At 37.5% G+C, this 16768-nt stretch overlaps 2 protein-coding genes across 2 annotated transcripts; both read left to right on the top strand.

The window, feature by feature from the left end:
• Nucleotides 1-275: 275 nt before the first annotated feature.
• Nucleotides 276-4141, top strand: coil (coilin p80). The gene is made up of 7 exons (XM_087809982.1): nucleotides 276-527; nucleotides 660-1710; nucleotides 2516-2602; nucleotides 2843-2890; nucleotides 3439-3508; nucleotides 3660-3751; nucleotides 3997-4141. The coding sequence occupies exons 1-7, from the start codon at nucleotides 277-279 to the stop codon at nucleotides 4042-4044; spliced, it is 1647 nt and encodes a 548-aa protein (XP_087666108.1). The 5' UTR covers nucleotide 276; the 3' UTR covers nucleotides 4045-4141.
• Nucleotides 4142-5002: 861 nt separating this feature from the next.
• On the top strand, nucleotides 5003-16006 carry rab11fip4a (RAB11 family interacting protein 4 (class II) a). The gene is made up of 15 exons (XM_087809984.1): nucleotides 5003-5264; nucleotides 7235-7322; nucleotides 7578-7666; nucleotides 10013-10167; nucleotides 10279-10410; nucleotides 11268-11402; nucleotides 11611-11646; nucleotides 11725-11833; nucleotides 12218-12321; nucleotides 12956-13096; nucleotides 13170-13251; nucleotides 13315-13452; nucleotides 13507-13647; nucleotides 13909-14052; nucleotides 15196-16006. Exons 1-15 carry the CDS (start codon nucleotides 5112-5114, stop codon nucleotides 15310-15312), a joined length of 1764 nt encoding a protein of 587 aa, XP_087666110.1. The 5' UTR covers nucleotides 5003-5111; the 3' UTR covers nucleotides 15313-16006.
• The last annotated feature ends 762 nt before the right edge of the window (nucleotides 16007-16768 follow it).

Below are 16768 nucleotides of genomic sequence, written 5' to 3' on the forward strand. Positions count from 1 at the left end.
TAAGTGTAGAAACGTTTTCCTTTATTTTTTTTAATTCTAAAACATTGCACACTACTTTTTTATATGGGAAATGGAGTTCATTTATTGAAGTTTGTATATATATATTTTTTTTTTACGCCGTTGTTTTTCATAGTTAGTAACACAACAGCTTTGTTTTACTATAAGTTTAAAAGTTTTACGTTTTTACTTTACGAAAGGACTCCGTTGTAAATCGGATATGACGTCATCGAACCGCCAACGCGCGTCCGTCCAGCAGCAGCAGCACTAGCGACTGTCATGGCGGCGCCCAGTAAGAGCTGCATTCGCGTGCGCCTTCACTTCGACTTCCCGCCTCCTTCAGTGGCCGGTTGTCGCATGTGTTGGATGCTCGTGGACACGAGTTCGTGCCGCTTCATCACCGACCTGGAGAGCCTGGTTCGAGACAAGTTCGAGTACAGCCCGGGCAGCATCCTCAGCCTCTTCCTCGACGACTGCTACCTGCCGCACACGGAGAGCGTGGCGCTGGTGCGTGACAACGACTGCGTCAGGTGAGTCCGTGTGTGGACCAGGACATCCTATCACCCAACTTTGTCACAAATAAAGTTTACAGTTATAAGTTGCTGAATCAGTCAAAATGTTTGATAATTGATCAAAGATGAATTCTTATTATTTTCTGACAGGGTCAGACTTGATACTGTCCCTCAGGTGAATGGACACAGCGACTCACCTGCACAGCCAAGCCGAAAGAGACGGAGAGACGTAGAGGCGGATGTTCCGGCCGAGGCGGCGGAGGATGTGGAATGGAAGACGAAGAAGAGGAAAAAAAGTGTTAAGGAGAAGCAGGTGGAGGATAAGATAGTTTCTGAAGATGATGAAAGCAAGAACTCTGTGGTAAAGGAATCTAGGAAGAAGAAAAAGTTGTCGGAGGAAAATGTCAAGACCGTTGCAGCCAAGTCGGCGACAACACCCAAGAAGAAGAAGAAGAAGAAAAAGCAAAGTAATGATGCATCAAAGACAAATAAAGCCCAACCTGGGAATTCCAGCAGCAGTAGTAGTGAGGAAGATGTTGCTCCTAAAAAAGCAGCACCCAAAGCTCAGACAGTCCCCAAGAAACTAAATTCCAAACCATCCATTTCTTCTCCGACATCTTCCAAAACAAACCTTTCTAGTGTAAAACAGGCTCCATCCAAAAACCAGCAGGAAAATAATAATAAATCAAAAATGCATAAAACCAAACCTGTGAATTCTAGCAGCAGCAGTAGTGGTAGTACTTGTAGTAGTAGTAGTGAGGAGGATGTTGCTCCTAAAAAAGCAGCATCCAAACCTCAGAAGTTTCCAACAGTCCCTGAGAAACTGCTTAAATCCAAATCAGCCGTTTCTTCTCCGACATCTTCCAAAACTATCCCTTCGATCCAGAAACAGGCAAAGCCTATAAAGGACAAGACGGAGTTCAAAACCTACCATGAGCCCAAATCCCAGGAGGCGTCAAACCTCGACCAGCCTATGAGCGAGGAAGAGGAGATTGAGTTTGTTATCCACGCTCCAAGACAGCCGGCAGATCTTAACATCAACGGTCATTCATTTGGACGGGGTCGGGGTCGGGGTACTGGGCCTCAGAGAAATGTTGGTGGAGAGTTTGGTCGGGCTAGAGAAAGACCTGGCAACTCTAATGGATACCAGGAACCCTCCTACCACACTGACATTTTGAGAAACACATCAGTCGTTGTCCAGGTTGGTCTACGTTTGCAAAACCTAGTTTCATTTCTACTCTGCTGTATCTCCAAACTGGAATCATATTTCCCTACTTTTAGCGTGTTATTATTCACCAATAGAACTTTATTTAGAGAGTCAATTTCTTTCAGAGTACTTTACATGTAAGTAATTTATATTTGTGGAGCGCTTGTGCAGACCAGGGTCACAAAGCGCTTGAAATCTGTGTTAAAAACGTATCTGAAACTCTACGATTCATAACAGAACTTTTAATGTCATGGTCAACTTGAAATGCAGATGTGTTGTTTTTAAACATTCATATTTAAATGTTGTTAAAACAATCATCATTTATTACAAGTCAAATGACCGTTATGAGTATTTCTTTTTAATTAGTCTTTATGAATTTTCCCAATCATTTACTTTTATCCCACATCGCTATATTGTATAAAAGTTAGGCCATATTTTGCTTCATTACTTTAATCGTTCTCCAGTAAATCTAAAATGATCACACAACGGGCCAAAATCTTTCGCGCTCTTAATCACAGGCGGAACATCCTCTTTATTTAACAAATTGTCTATAAGGTTGTCTAATTCCCATTTTACTGTTGTTTAAAGTCTCAATTGTTCATGTTGATCATCTCTGATCCTGTTCTTGGCTCAATCCCTATCTTGAGTCATTGTATTAACCATAACATTTATCTACTTGTATTTTGAGAAACGGTCCGAAGGGCCCCAAAAATGACATGGTGGGCCAGATTGGGTTTTCATGGTTCTCAATGTATTGTTCTGATATGATAAATAGTGAGTCTGATTTTTCTCTCTCTAGAACGCAGCCAAAATCCCCAAACCAGACTACAGTGTCATGCCTCTTTTGGCTGCCCCCCCACCAGTGGGACAGAAGCTAGCCTTTAAGGTAAAACCCCAAATGAGTGTTTGCAGAATCCATCATCAGACATTGTTTCTTATCTGAATAGAAAATAGTTCTATTATATACAAACTGAAGATAGACATAAGACACCTGGATGCCTCAATAAGCTGCAAGCATGTTGTTTTGTTAGCATTGATAGCATAGCTCGAAACCTGATTATTGTAGTTATTATATACAAACTATTATTTTCCTTTTGTGATCGATCATCTTCTACATCTTCTACAGCTGCTGGAGTTGACAGAGAATTATTCACCAGAAGTGTCTGACTATAAGGTGAGTAAGATGTGTGACCTTGTATCAAATGATGAAAATATACTTTTAAAGTCAGCTATTTAAAGCAGGGCTGGACCATTACATTTCTGCAGAGGGCACATTGCATTTCTCTGTCCAGCAAAAGGAAAGAAGGAAATGATTAAGATTAATTAATAAATTAAATAAAGCAACTATAGAAATATATTTGAAACACTAAACAAGTAATGCATGTTTTTTGTATTGTGTTTTAATTAATTTGATACAAATTGTATTTAATAGTACGTAAAGATTTGTAATGCTTTAATAGAGTTGGAAAGTGTATCACTGGAATATAAAGAATTGGTAGATTCGTACAGTGTTTAAACAATGGAAATGTAATAGTTACAAGAGATCTATTCCAGAAGCATCTTCACCATCAAGGAGAAATTAATAGAGCAGCATTTTCAAACTTGTTCCAACTGAAAACATTCACTGAGCATATTGTTGTTCTGTTGGTACGATCTCTTAAGACTGGTCTTTCTCAAACTGCAGTTAATGTGAGAATAAATGAACCAAAAATGTGTTTTCAGGAGGGAAAGGTTATAAGCTTTGATTACACCAGCCAACAGATTGAGTTGGAGCTGCTGAACACTACACAAGGTAAATGTATTAGTCAAGTCAATTATCTGGTTTGTTATATTACTTGCAATGTTGACCTGGCGACAGGATTTCCAAATCTGTTTCTATATTATTGTAATATACATTTCACATCTAATTGCATAAAATAAAAAGCAGTTTTTTTCTTCTCCAGCTGTTGCTCTAGAGCCGGGCAGATTTGACCTGGTGTACTCGAACCCAGACGGCTCAGAGCGAGTGGAGTATGCTGTGTCCAGAGGATCAAAGGTAATGGTATTAAAACATTCATATGACATGTACTTTTTTGCAGATTTATTCACTTTACACGACTGTAATAAACAAACCCAAGCTACAAAGAGTAGCCGTTTATGGGTGTGTGTATAAGGGAGCTGGTGTCTCTGCTGGATGGAGAGTGTTTTTTCAGAATTCAACTTCATCTTTGAAAATGAAAATCATATCTTGTGTTCCCTCTTGTTTTCATCTTTGATGAGCATATTTTTTTGTCCCCACAGGTCACTGAACGATGGGACTCCCTGCTGGAACCGAGGCTCATTATTTAAGCTTTAAACTGGATTTAATATGTCAGATATTTTGACTTTTAAACCCTTTAGTTGTCAGATATTAATGGATTTGATTCACCTTTCCTTTTATGATGAATCTTGTTTTAATATGTTGTAGGGTTTCCTTTTTTTTACATAATAAAGTATTTTATTTCTTCGTTTGTGTAACATTTATTTTGTTTCAAAAAATACGAACGTACACAGAGTTTTGGTGGAAATAACGTGTATTAAATGTATGTAAGTAAGTAATTTTTATTTATATAGTGCTTTTCCAGACCAGGGTCACAAAGCGCTTAAACAATCACTGACTCCTTCAAGAAACATCTTAAGACATTTTTATTTGTTCAGGCTTTTCCTTGATTTCCTGGAGCTCCTGTTGTGTTGTCGGTTTTATCTTGATCTTTTAAGTATATACTTTATTGAATATTGTCCTATTTTTATTTGGGGAAATATTCTTTCTTATTGAACAGTATTCAAACTGCATTAGTTATTAAATCAGCTGATTCAACTTATCAAGTTTCAATACTATACAATTGATGCTTAATTAGAAATGAATAAGAGTTAATTTGTGTGCAATAAATGAGTATAAAGTCAAATAAATATACCTGGACTATTTTTGTCAAATTTCACATTTCGTCAGAAAGTGCCGGAATTATTTAACCTTTAAATAAACTCAATTTGATCACATGCATCACAGAAGACGTGTCACTCAGGCATTAACAAATAATATAAACGAACAAAACTTCAAAACAACATCGTTAGAAAGAGAACATAACGCTGCGTACTGAACAGTTACAGGCTTAAATATAAATATAAAGTCCTGCTTACACCTTTATGTATTAATAAAAAAAAACATATTTGGAAGTGAGCGCACCTGCAACAGCAGCTGGCGTGTGACGTAACGCCTCGTGTGGAATCGTGCGTCTTCGTTCTTTTCCGTTCGCCATCTCGCCTCCCGTGTGTCTGCCGACAACAGCAGCGGCAGCTGCTCGGATCTGGAGATTTTCAAGATGACTGCTTGGGTTCACTGCACACTCCTATGACACATCCGGGAGCGACTCATCATCATGGAAGGACACGTATTTCCCGACCAGGAGCAGCTGGTGGTGTTTCTGAAAAGGCTGAAGGAGGTTTTTGACGTGTGTGACGAGGATGCTGACGGCTTCATCCGGGTGGAGCACTTGCTGGATCTGGGCGCACAGTTCGGTCAAGGAGACGAGGTGAGGCGTTGGAAACGAGACACAAAAAAAACAACGGCTACAGTGTGTGTCCATGTTTTTTAAACCTATTGTTTGAGCTCAATAAATACCAGACGCGCCGGACCACGTTAGAAATATACCTGTCGCCAGGTGAACGTGCTAATTCAAAGATTGCGTAATGATCACGTCTGGTTTAAAGTGTTGTGGTTAAATACCTCGATAAACTAACTATTTTTGGTCGGATCTATCGTCTCATTTGTCCAAAACAATAAGCCGATATTACAGCTGAATCATGTCTCGTACAAGGGAGTTACCAGCGATTTCAGTAAAATGGATGCGAAATTGAAAATGAGTGACAAGTTTTGCACCACATTTTGCGGCAGAATATAGTATTAACTATTTAGGATTTTATCAAAAAACTATACTCGTGTAATAATAAGTATGTTGATTGTCAGAAAGTGACAGAATTCATTTTCTGGATGTACCCTTTAAATGGTCTAATGTGTACAGTTATTTATACATTTATTCCATAATTCATTTGTTGCATACATCACTTTTCTGCAGTGCGTTTTGAGTATGCTCCTCAGTGTGCCACCATTTAAAGTAAAAAATGAAAATGGGATTTATTTTAAATATTTAAAAAACCCTAAAGAACTACTTGAATGTAGATGTTTTTTGGTTATTAAATTATTGTGATTTTTCAATATTACAAATTACTAATACGAACATTTCTATGATTAATTTAACATTCGGCGTCTTTTTTAAAAAGAAAGCTGAGTCACTAAGCATCTGAGTTGCAGAAAAAAGAAGTCCAAAACTTCTTTCAGTGTCTTGTTTATTTAACGTCGACTCGTAAGAGTCACATCTCCTGTTACAGCCAATAACATGGATGATTCAATGGCTGCACAGTGTTGTAGTTGTTAGGAGTATTTGAGGATATAAGGCGGAGTAATAAGTCAATGCCACTTGTGTTTGTTGGAATCATTAGAGGAGTCAGTGTGGATGGAGAACATGATGTATAGCTGCATGCCGTCCTTGTAAAGCTCCACGGTGTCCCGTGGTGCTCACAGAGACTGATCAGGTCACTACGAGACCACCTGTGATTTTTGGTAATGAAAAATGTCTGATCCTAGAATGATTATATTTGCTTTTATCTTTTTATTTTAATTTTAAAGAAGACCAAACTATTTTGTCAGAGATAGAAAAAGGTCTACACCTGGATGCATCCCTCATAAGTTGTCATGGCAGCCCAGCACTCTAAACACTAAAAATAACAGCAGTGCTACGTCTTCCTCCTCCCCGCTTACGAGTTCTTTGTATCCATGACGATGAGGGAAAACACTGATTGGTTGCATATAAAATAATGATATGATGTGTGATATTTCTCGGACAGCCTATGGTGAGAAACAGATTTACGAAGAGCAACATTATCCGTGCATTACTATCAGAATAACATTATCAATAATCTTTAATAGTTCATAAATTTCCCTCCATGTTATGGAATAGCAATAATAGCTTAACATTCTTTTTTTTTTTTTCATGAGATTTTCAAGTCCACAGGTATCTTTTAGAGAACTTTGGACCTAGTGTGTTAAAATGTGTGATCTTAGTCAGCGTCTAGTCCACATTGGGGGGATGTCCGACCCGCATCAAATGAGGAGAAGGCTTTGTCGTGGCTAACTTTTGTCCTTGTATTGTTAACAAGAACAATTGTGGGTCAATGTTAAAGCAGCCCTATAGTGAAACTTGACCCAAAGGGAGACAGCCCGTTTATTTTTGTCCTTCCATTTTGATTTATTATCAAAACCATTAAGAGTTGGGTGTGATATAATCCATGTGATTATTCACCAAGTTTTGAGGGTGTGAATTTCAGAAATATAAATGTAAAGAGCCTAATGATGAATTGATGGAATAGATGGTCGTTTTTTTTTCCCTTTCTGACCTCCCAAGACAAATGCAATGTAGTCCAATTTACCATTTGTGTCTTCTAGGTGAAAAAATTGACTGGGTATCTGGATCCAAACGCCCATGGGAAAATCAACTTTAAAGACTTCTGCCATGGAGTATTTGCCATTAAAGGTAATGTATTGAACACTCATTTACATTTTCCCTCTGGTATTGGCTGTTTTTATTTAGTTTTATCATGCATAAGATGTGAATTTAGAAATAGTATTATAAATGTTTTCTTTGATATTTTACAAACTATAAAGCTATAATTTTTATTATTAAATAATGTTTATAGTAAACAAACTATTAGTTAATTTTATCTTTTTAAAATAAAAAATAACAATAAGGCTCACTCGATTTGACTTAAATTAAAATGTTTTTTTACAGGTTGTGAGGAGATACTGAAGCTAGCCGTTGGTCCTCGTACTCCGTCTTCCGGCCAGCCAGCTGTGACCGACAACGGCTACATTTACCAGGTCATTCAAAACAAACACTGTCAGATTTCTGTGACACTTTCATTATCATTTAACATTAACTTTTAACAATTAGCTCAACATTGTTTTTACTTTGTATTCAAGTTTGGTTTCGCTGAACAACGTTCCTCACTGCAGGACACAAAACTTCCATACTAGGTCTGAGGAAGGTGGTTGTTTTTTTTTGTTGACCCTTCTTTGGGGTTAAATTCAGCTGAAGGTAAGGAGTGAACATTTCGTAGTAGTCGTGGCAAGACCTTTAAGTACTGAGCTCGGCAAAATGGGATTACTTATCTAGATGTTTTGAAAATGCATTTAATGTTTTATTTCTCTTAGATTTGGTATTTTGTTCATGTTTGGTTGTGATGGTGTGCCTGTGTTTGAGAACAAATATTGGGGCAACATAATTGTGATGCTACACATGACTCGACATACCTTTATTGTCATCTGGAGTCTTGCCCTGGTACTGAATTGGGGGCGGCTTTCTGGCACAACTCAAAAGGAGTCAATGGTGATGAGGTATTGTGGAACTTGTTGTTTGGATGTAAACTCTTGGACTTGTATTTCATGTCTTCAATGTATTGATCTCACCAATTCCTTTTAAACGTTCTGCTCCAATTCTATCAATGTCCGTTTAAATGTATTGTTGTGTATGATTCTCTGGGATAAGATACTTCAATTATAGATACTTAGGAAGACTGTGGACAATCTTAACATTGTGACTTCAAAGAATGCATTTTTTTTCTTCTTTATTTTGGACAAACATTATTTTTTTCTTGAATTCAAATGCTTTTCATAAACAAGAAGGGAAAGTACATTTCATGTTCTTTGTTTTTTTTTAAGTTCATCCATCCCTTGCTTTCCTCACTTTAAATCTATCTTAGTCCAACTGCATTTCTTCTATACGCACCTATTCTTACATTCATTATTACATAAACACTTACTCCAAGTTGCCCATCTTGAAACCCAAATGCTCTGCCCATTGTACCCACATTGTAGGTACACATGCTGGATGATGGGGATTCTAAATTGTAAATTACGATTTTAGATTTTACGCTCTCCTTGCCTATTGCATTGTAATTCCATATTTTGTGAGGCCAATAAGAAGCATCTTTACTTGAAGATTATGTAGGTCAAAGTACATTTTATTGCTTAATTGGTACATATTTTTACTACATAACTGGCATCATGTCTCGTATACAAACCATTTATAAAACCACATCTTCTGTCCAGAGCTTGGGTGGGGGGTAAATAATTCTTCTAGCACAACAGTACATTTAAAAAATATATTTTCATCTGAGACGAGCCGTTTGCGAAAACATTCTTAAGTGCCGGGTTTAATCCACCACAGAGGCAAGATTATCATTAAATATTAAGCATACAATTCTCATGCTGCATACTTGGATACTTATGACAGCATTTTGGATTATCCTCCGTACTGTAACCTAGCAACAAGAGAGGGGGAAAAAAAGGAGGGGGCAGAGTGTGGATGTGTGGATGTGTGGCTTTGTCCGAGCTTCAGTGTGTTGCAACGCAAAAGATGGAGCTCAAGCTTGGGAAGACCATGATCTTCATTACTGTAAAGTGCAGAACCGTTTTTGGGTGATTCCTAATAACAATATGCCCAGTTGAGCAAAGATAATTTGGGATTTGGTTTATTACTATTGAATGTATTCACGATTGAAGTAGCTTAAAAGCATCTATGTTATTTTTCTTAATACTAATCTTGCATATACATAACCATAATACACCATTTTCAACATTTTCTAACTTAGGATCTTTACTCCAAAAGCCATGTATTTGGCTGTGGATCATCCCACACATAGCGCCTTGTTCTGATGGAGCCAACGACACCTACTTATCTGCAGCATAGCAGTGATGAGATCCTGAAATGGTCTAACCAGGCCCTGGCAGTGAGCAACAGATAGTTATGATGTTTGTTGTACTCCAGAGCCTTACGGTACTCTAGAAGGATCTTGTATTCAATCAGGCCATTAAAGAGATTTTTAACTACACTAGACTGGAATAATTCTCTCCTCTGATCCTGAAGCATGTTCAGGAATGATGAGTAGATTCTGATCCACAGACCTCAGACCCAGAGCTGGGGTATAAGGCTGGATCAGATCACTGATGTAAGGAGGAGTCTGACCATGAATAGATCTGAAAGTAAGAACCAGAAATTTAAAATGGATCCTGAAAGAAACCGGCAGCCAGTGCAGAGTTTTAAGAATAGGGGAAATGTGAGTTCTTCTACTAGAGCTGGTCAAATTTCTTGCTGCAATTAAATACCATGAAGTTGTTGCTGTGTTTTTGAAGTCCATTTTACTAAAGAGATTCTCATTTCCTCAGGATGGCAAGGCAAAGTTGGCCCCCCCTAGAATCATGTGCACACGCTCAAATCCTCATTCAAGGGAATTCTCTGATTCGATTGGTGCTGATGGAGATGTGATGGACAGTAGTGCTGAAAGTTGCAACAACTCGATGCATAAAACAAGGCAAAACCGGTCAGTGTCAGCCCGGGACTGTTGATATACTTTCCTGAATATCAATTTAATCAATCGCCATAAGCCCTTTATAGACTTGACTGAACCAACATTCGTCCTTGTGTATCACAGTCACCTCCTGAGCACAGCAGCAGCATCAACAGCCTCTGGTGAGGAGCAGTTTGAGGACTATGGTGAAGGGGAGGACGTAGATGAGAACAGAACTAATAGCTTCTCAGACATGGGATCGTCTCTTCCCTCGAGGTAAGATCTATTTATTTAGTGTTGATCAACTAACTCTAATTTAAATCTGGCAACGTAGAGCTTGAAAGTAAATAAAAAAATATGTTCCCTGGAAAACCAACAGGTGATCCCTCACATTGTATAATTGTATACCGTTTCCTCTTTAAGGAAATACATTACATCTTTTAAAAAAAAGTGGAAACTGATGGTTTCACATCTCTGAGAATATCTTAAAATATTTTCTAAAAGGAGCTGAACGTTATTGTGACTATTAAAAATCATATCAAAGTATAGGTCTTGAAAGTTGTTTACGCTCTTACATACCAATGGGAGAAGGCTTTGTCCTCATAAGATTGGGTAAACAAATGATTATTTTGCATTGGACTGTATTGTATCTAAAGTTCTTCCAAAATGTATACCAAATTTTAACAGTGTTACCTACTGTACTTTTATATTCTTTACATCCGTTTGTCAGCAGCATTAATGGAGGAAAAAGATAGACATTAAGAACCATTCCAATCGCTCCAAGGTCAATTTATAGCATGAATAAGATGTCAGATTTCTTGAATTTGAGTAACCCAATAGAAAAATTGAAAGTTGGGAAGTTGAGTTTTAGTTCATGTTTATACAGTAGATACTAGAGGATTCACCTGAAATCTGTTTGGTTGTAAATATCTGGCCTCTGTCTCACCCACTAGGCAGAAGAGCTTTATATAATATATTGTACGTAATAATTATAATTTGACCGTAAATCTTGGATTTCTGTCAAGGTTTCATCTACTCGTTTTCTTCCGCTTTGGACAGAGCAGTAAACTTTTGATGTCAAGTGTTGATAAATCAGATGTGAATGAGTGTTCATCGTCCTTCTGCTCCTGTAGTGGTGGCCAGACCCCTCAGAAGATGGGACAGCTGTGTAACAGTGAGTTACTGGACATCTACTGCTCTCAGTGCTGCAAGAAGGTCAACCTGCTCAACGATCTAGAAGCTCGTCTGAGAAACCTTAAAGCCAATAGGTAAAACTCTCTCTCCTAATAAACTACTACTGCAGATGTAAATCATCATGAATGTATTATTCTCATGAACCAGATGCACTTTGTTTTTTCTTTATAACACCAATAGCATAGCAACACCATGACTGAAAAAAGCAGGTTAATTAAATATTGGAAAAAAACAAAGCCCATTTGTTTAGCTTTTTAATTATGAATCATGTTTGTTTTTCAGCCCTAACAAAAAGATTTCAAGTACTGCCTTTGGACGGTGAGACACCCGACCTCTACCTTACCTTACCCATTAAAAGAAAACGTGTACTCACTTTTTTTTATTGCCTCACTGCAGTCAATTGTTCCAGGCCAACCACAGTGTGTTTGGATCCAGCCAGGGCAGCAGCACTGAGGATCTTTTCATTGACAGTATTGACTCCTGTGATCTGGACATCACAGAGAAGGTAAAAACACACCCTTTAAGTTTGAATTATTAATAAGAATGTATTTTGCATCCATATACAAAGCCTTAAGTTATATGATCAGTCGTGTGAAAGATTATTAGATCATCATTTTTTCTCCAATTGTTGCCTGGTACAACTAAAGGTACATTTGTCTTTACACATATATGAAGAAACAGCTCTTTAATCAAATTGTTTTCTAATTTAATTTTGAGACATTGTTCATGGTTTTCTTGATAATAAGCACACATCAATAGCAATGTTTTCCTTTTTGCCTAATAGTCACACAAGAGTTGCAAAACCATTGATGAAGTAAACAAGACTGCTCTAACCTTCTTTTTAATGACTCATGTTTCTCCTGAATTTCACACATTTTACGTCCATTAGGTCAGTTATCTGGAGAAGAAGGTGACAGAGCTGGAGAGTGAGAGTCTGGCCAACGGTGACCTGAAGTTAAAGCTCAAGCAGGAAAACACACACTTGGTCCACAGGTAGTAAACTCCATGTCCAAGTTAAATTAATCTACCTTTCAATGTTATCACTTGTACATTTTTACATTTTAAATGAAATTATTTAACCTCAGTCAGTTAAAGAAAACAGAAGGACACATGGCCTTGACATGGCTGTCTTAGGTTTCAGCCCCCCAAAAAGTTCAAGATCATAGATGGTCAATTCAATTTCCCAAGAATCTGGGGGGGTCAAAAAATAAATTGTTTTTTTTATATAAATCATATATTTCTTTCAACATAATCCCTAAAACAAATATTAAAATGAACATGTTGATACAACTAAACCCATAGATCCAGAAATGTTGATTATTCTTATGTAAAAAAAGAAGAAAAAAGTTAAGACTTAAATGAGTAATAATACAATTATAAACAGCTGTCTGAACCCTTTCTATATGATCAGTTTTATAGTTGTATTCTTTAAAGACTAATCATTGCAGAAACACTGCCATAAAAAAATCTTATACAATCAAGATTCAACCACAATTGAAAGATGTTCCCAAACTTCGGACGTTATTTCATGATTAATGGATTTTTCTTTACTTTCCAAAATGAGGATCTTCATGAGAACGTGTAAGTAGATCATCTTGCATGATGGCTCTGCTGTGTGTCTTTCTAGGGTGAATGAACTAGAGGAGCAGGTGAAAGATGCAGAGATGAGGGCGGATCAGTGTCTAGTGGACGAGACCAAGAGACACAGGGAGGTTTACACCAAGATCGAGAGAGACAGGAATTCAGAGATGGACCTGTTTTGTAACAGGTCTGTATATATACGCAAGTTTTTATTAAATATCTGTGCGTGGTGCTACAATAAACTGCATGTTTGTTACCAGAATGCAAATGTTGGAGGATGAGAACGTAGAAATGAAGATCAACGTGTGCAGACTGAAGTCGCAGACGGAGAAGCTGGATCAGGTACATATGTCGTTGCCTTCTAATGATGAATTTAAGGCGGAGAAGTCAAACCTTTCTTTTTAGGAGAAGCAAAGGATGACGGACAAGCTGGAAGACACAAGTTTGAGACTGAAGGACGAGATGGATCTGTACAGAAAGATCATGGATAAGCTGTGGCACAACAGGCATGAATTCCAGAAGGAGAAAGAGTCCATGCAGGAGGTGAGCTTGACACTTTGTCGGGTTGACCGGCACTGATTTCTCCACCTCTACCAGCTGATAGACGACCTCCGCAGAGAAGTCGACTACCTGCAGATCTTCAAGATGGAGATGGAGAATCCAGGATCGTCCAAGGGGCTGGCAGAGTACAACGCAAAGACCTTTGAGATGGAGAATGAAGTCAAGAGACTCAAACAGGTTCTGTAAAGTAATCACTTCGTAATGATATTAAAACATTTGAATCTTTCTCCATAATGTATTTTCTGAATTATTTTTACATTGTTTTCAAGGAAAACATGAATTTAAAGGTGTTTTTTAGATAGTGGGAATGACGTTAAATGCTAAATGATGGCATTTTAAGGGGTGTAATTCGGATTTTCTTTCATTCATATTTTCTTCATCTAAGAACTGAAATGATATCTCATTCATTAATAATTGACTCTGAGACTGTGTCTGCAGGAGAACTTTAAGCTGCGAGATCAGAACGATGACTTGAACGCTCAGATTCTCACGCTGAGTTTATACGAGGCCAAGAACTTGTTCGCCTGCCAGAGCAAGGCCCAGTGCCTGGCTGCTGAAATCGACAACGCCTCCAGAGACGAGGTACAATCCACGTCCATCCGTCATCATGTGTAAAATATTGTGTTTGCTAAATTGTACAAACAACAACGTGAGAATGGTTTCAAACGAATATGATTCACCCTTTAATTACCGCGTGATGTAATTTATTGTGTTACAGTTTATGTCAAGGGCTAAATATTTACTTAATGATTTTGGAGAATTATGAAAATGTACTCCGCTAAACGGGTTGTTTTTTTTTAATAATCTGTATGTTTCTGGTTCGTCTACCCCTGAGACCATTTGTGTTTAATTCTAAATATGAAATTCATAATAAATTTGAGTCCAGGAATGAAGACATCAATGAATTGACTGAGGTCTAACTCAACTAAATGTTTAATTTCCTTACATAATTAATCTTTGTTTGACCCTTATCTTCACTCATGAATGTGAAATTAGTTTCATTGCAAATTGAAATGTAGGTATTGATGCTTTTCATTATCTTCCACTTAGAAGTCTTTCCTAGCTGCTCAGGGCAACTTGGAGTAAACCATAAAGCTCTCTATGTTATTGGCCTGTGGGAGGAAACTGGAGCACCTAAAATAAACCCACACAAGCATAGAAACGTAACTAAGAAATTACACTAGATTCCTCTAACTGGAAGCAAACCCTCAACCATCTTAAGGCAGTGATGCTAACCACTATTTGTGCGCCCGATTGTTTCTTACACCTAAAAAATGAATTTACCACAAATAATAACATTTAACTGACATACAAAGATGAGATCAATACTTGGGGGAGATTTGAGGTGAGCAAGAGAACATTAATGTTTTCTGTTCTGTCAAGACTGGGATCTGTTGCAGGGGTAGGGAACCTGGTCCAGAAAGAGCCGCAGTGGGTGCAGGTTTTCGTTCCAACCATTCAAGAGGACACATTTTATCCAATCAGGTGTCTTAGGAGTGTAATCAGTTGATTGTCAGTCTGGTGTTGCTTGTTCAGCTGAAACCTCATTGGTTAAACTGTACATGCTTGATCGGTTGGAACAAAAACCTGCACCCACTGCGGCTCTTTCTGGACCAGGTTTCCTACCCCTGTGTTAGGGATCTGTAACTTACACAATGTAGTGATCATCCTTATTCCTTGCCCAGTTGACATTGTTCAAATAAATCCTGTGTCTGTCTCTCTCAGCTGGTGGATGCTGTGAAGGATCAAGAAGAGATCAACCTTCGGTTAAAACAGTACATGGACAAAATCATTCTTGCCATCCTGGACCACAACCCCTCCATACTGGAAATTAAGAATTAACACTCGTACTTGCACTCGTCGTGATCAATTTGTTACTAGGAATTGTAAACAAATCACATTTAATAAATGTAGATGATTATGTATGTTTATAAAAACACAACACATGAAAGTATATTTTGATGTTCACCTTGTTGTACTTGACACTTTAGAAAAGAATGAACTTCATCTGAAGCAGCAACTATATTTCGCTATTTCTGACTTCATCTCAATGTCTTTTTATCTTAATGACCACATCTTAATGATGATTAACATACATGGATACATGTGATGTACAATTTTGGACATAAGAGAATGAAAGGGTTTGATGATCGACAGTTTGCTGACTAACAGATGAATAGGTTTACTGCACAAGTGGTTCACCGTGTTTATTTCTTTAAATCTTTTGATTTCATTGATGTGTAAGAAGTTGAGCATATTTTTCGTCTCGTGCCAGTTAAAATGTGTACTTAATACATGTATTCAAAACACAGAAACCTATTAAGCTTGAGTTTAACTGAATGTAAATGTAAAGTGAGCATGTAGGGGGGATGTGCTGTATCACAGTGTCTTAGAGAGGTTTGGGCACCATCGGTATCATGAGCGCTTACTAGAGAGATTCATCATGCTGTAAAAAATCAAATGTAACATGTTCACTCATCTGTGTTTCACATATGAAAATTGTAGTAAATAAACACTTGGGCTTCGCCTTTCCAGAGAGTCGGTTGTTTATGCAGAAAAGAAAGTAAGATTTGTATTTTTACACAGTAGACACAAGACCGCATTCTTCAAAATGAAAAGATAAAACAATTGGAAACATGTATTTAATCTACGTCTCTTTCATCTGTGATCATTTCTTCTAATATTAAAACTACCCTGCTCAACCCCACCTTGTCATGGATAGGATTAGTTCAAAGACGAAATACTTTACTGTAATCAAACAAATCATTGTTAAAATGTCTTCTAAGGTCTTGGAAAAACATTTATAATAAGATAATAGAATATCTTATTGACGGCATACTTGATGGAAAGTATTCAATGTTCCTGCCAGTCTGGATTCAAAAAGAACCACCTTATGACTCACTAGCAAATATTTCTGAATGGACATTATTCAAAATATTGAAGGAAAATAAATGTAGTTCCAGTTTCTAACAGAATTACGAAGTACCTGATATTCCCTTGAGGTTTTTCTGTCTAACTCCAAGGCAAGTGTTTGGTGAAGATAAGCAGGAGCATCATGGATTCAGGTGGCATGTAAGATGCCAAATAAAAATAATAAAGAAATGTTAGCTAAAATAATTTGCATTCAGTTGTGTTTCCTCACTTTTAATGATACTGATAAGATAACGGTCTTACATGAGCCTGGCCTCTACACACTAAAATTAATGAAAGTTAATCTTGACTTAATATTCAAAGAGACCAGACTTAGCATCTAGTTTTCCTCAATCAAACTTAAAAGCAGCTTTATCAACTGCAATCC

The sequence above is a fragment of the Callionymus lyra genome, chromosome 15 (genome assembly GCF_982586985.1).
Source record: "Callionymus lyra chromosome 15, fCalLyr1.hap1.1, whole genome shotgun sequence".
Taxonomy (NCBI): domain Eukaryota; kingdom Metazoa; phylum Chordata; class Actinopteri; order Syngnathiformes; family Callionymidae; genus Callionymus; species Callionymus lyra.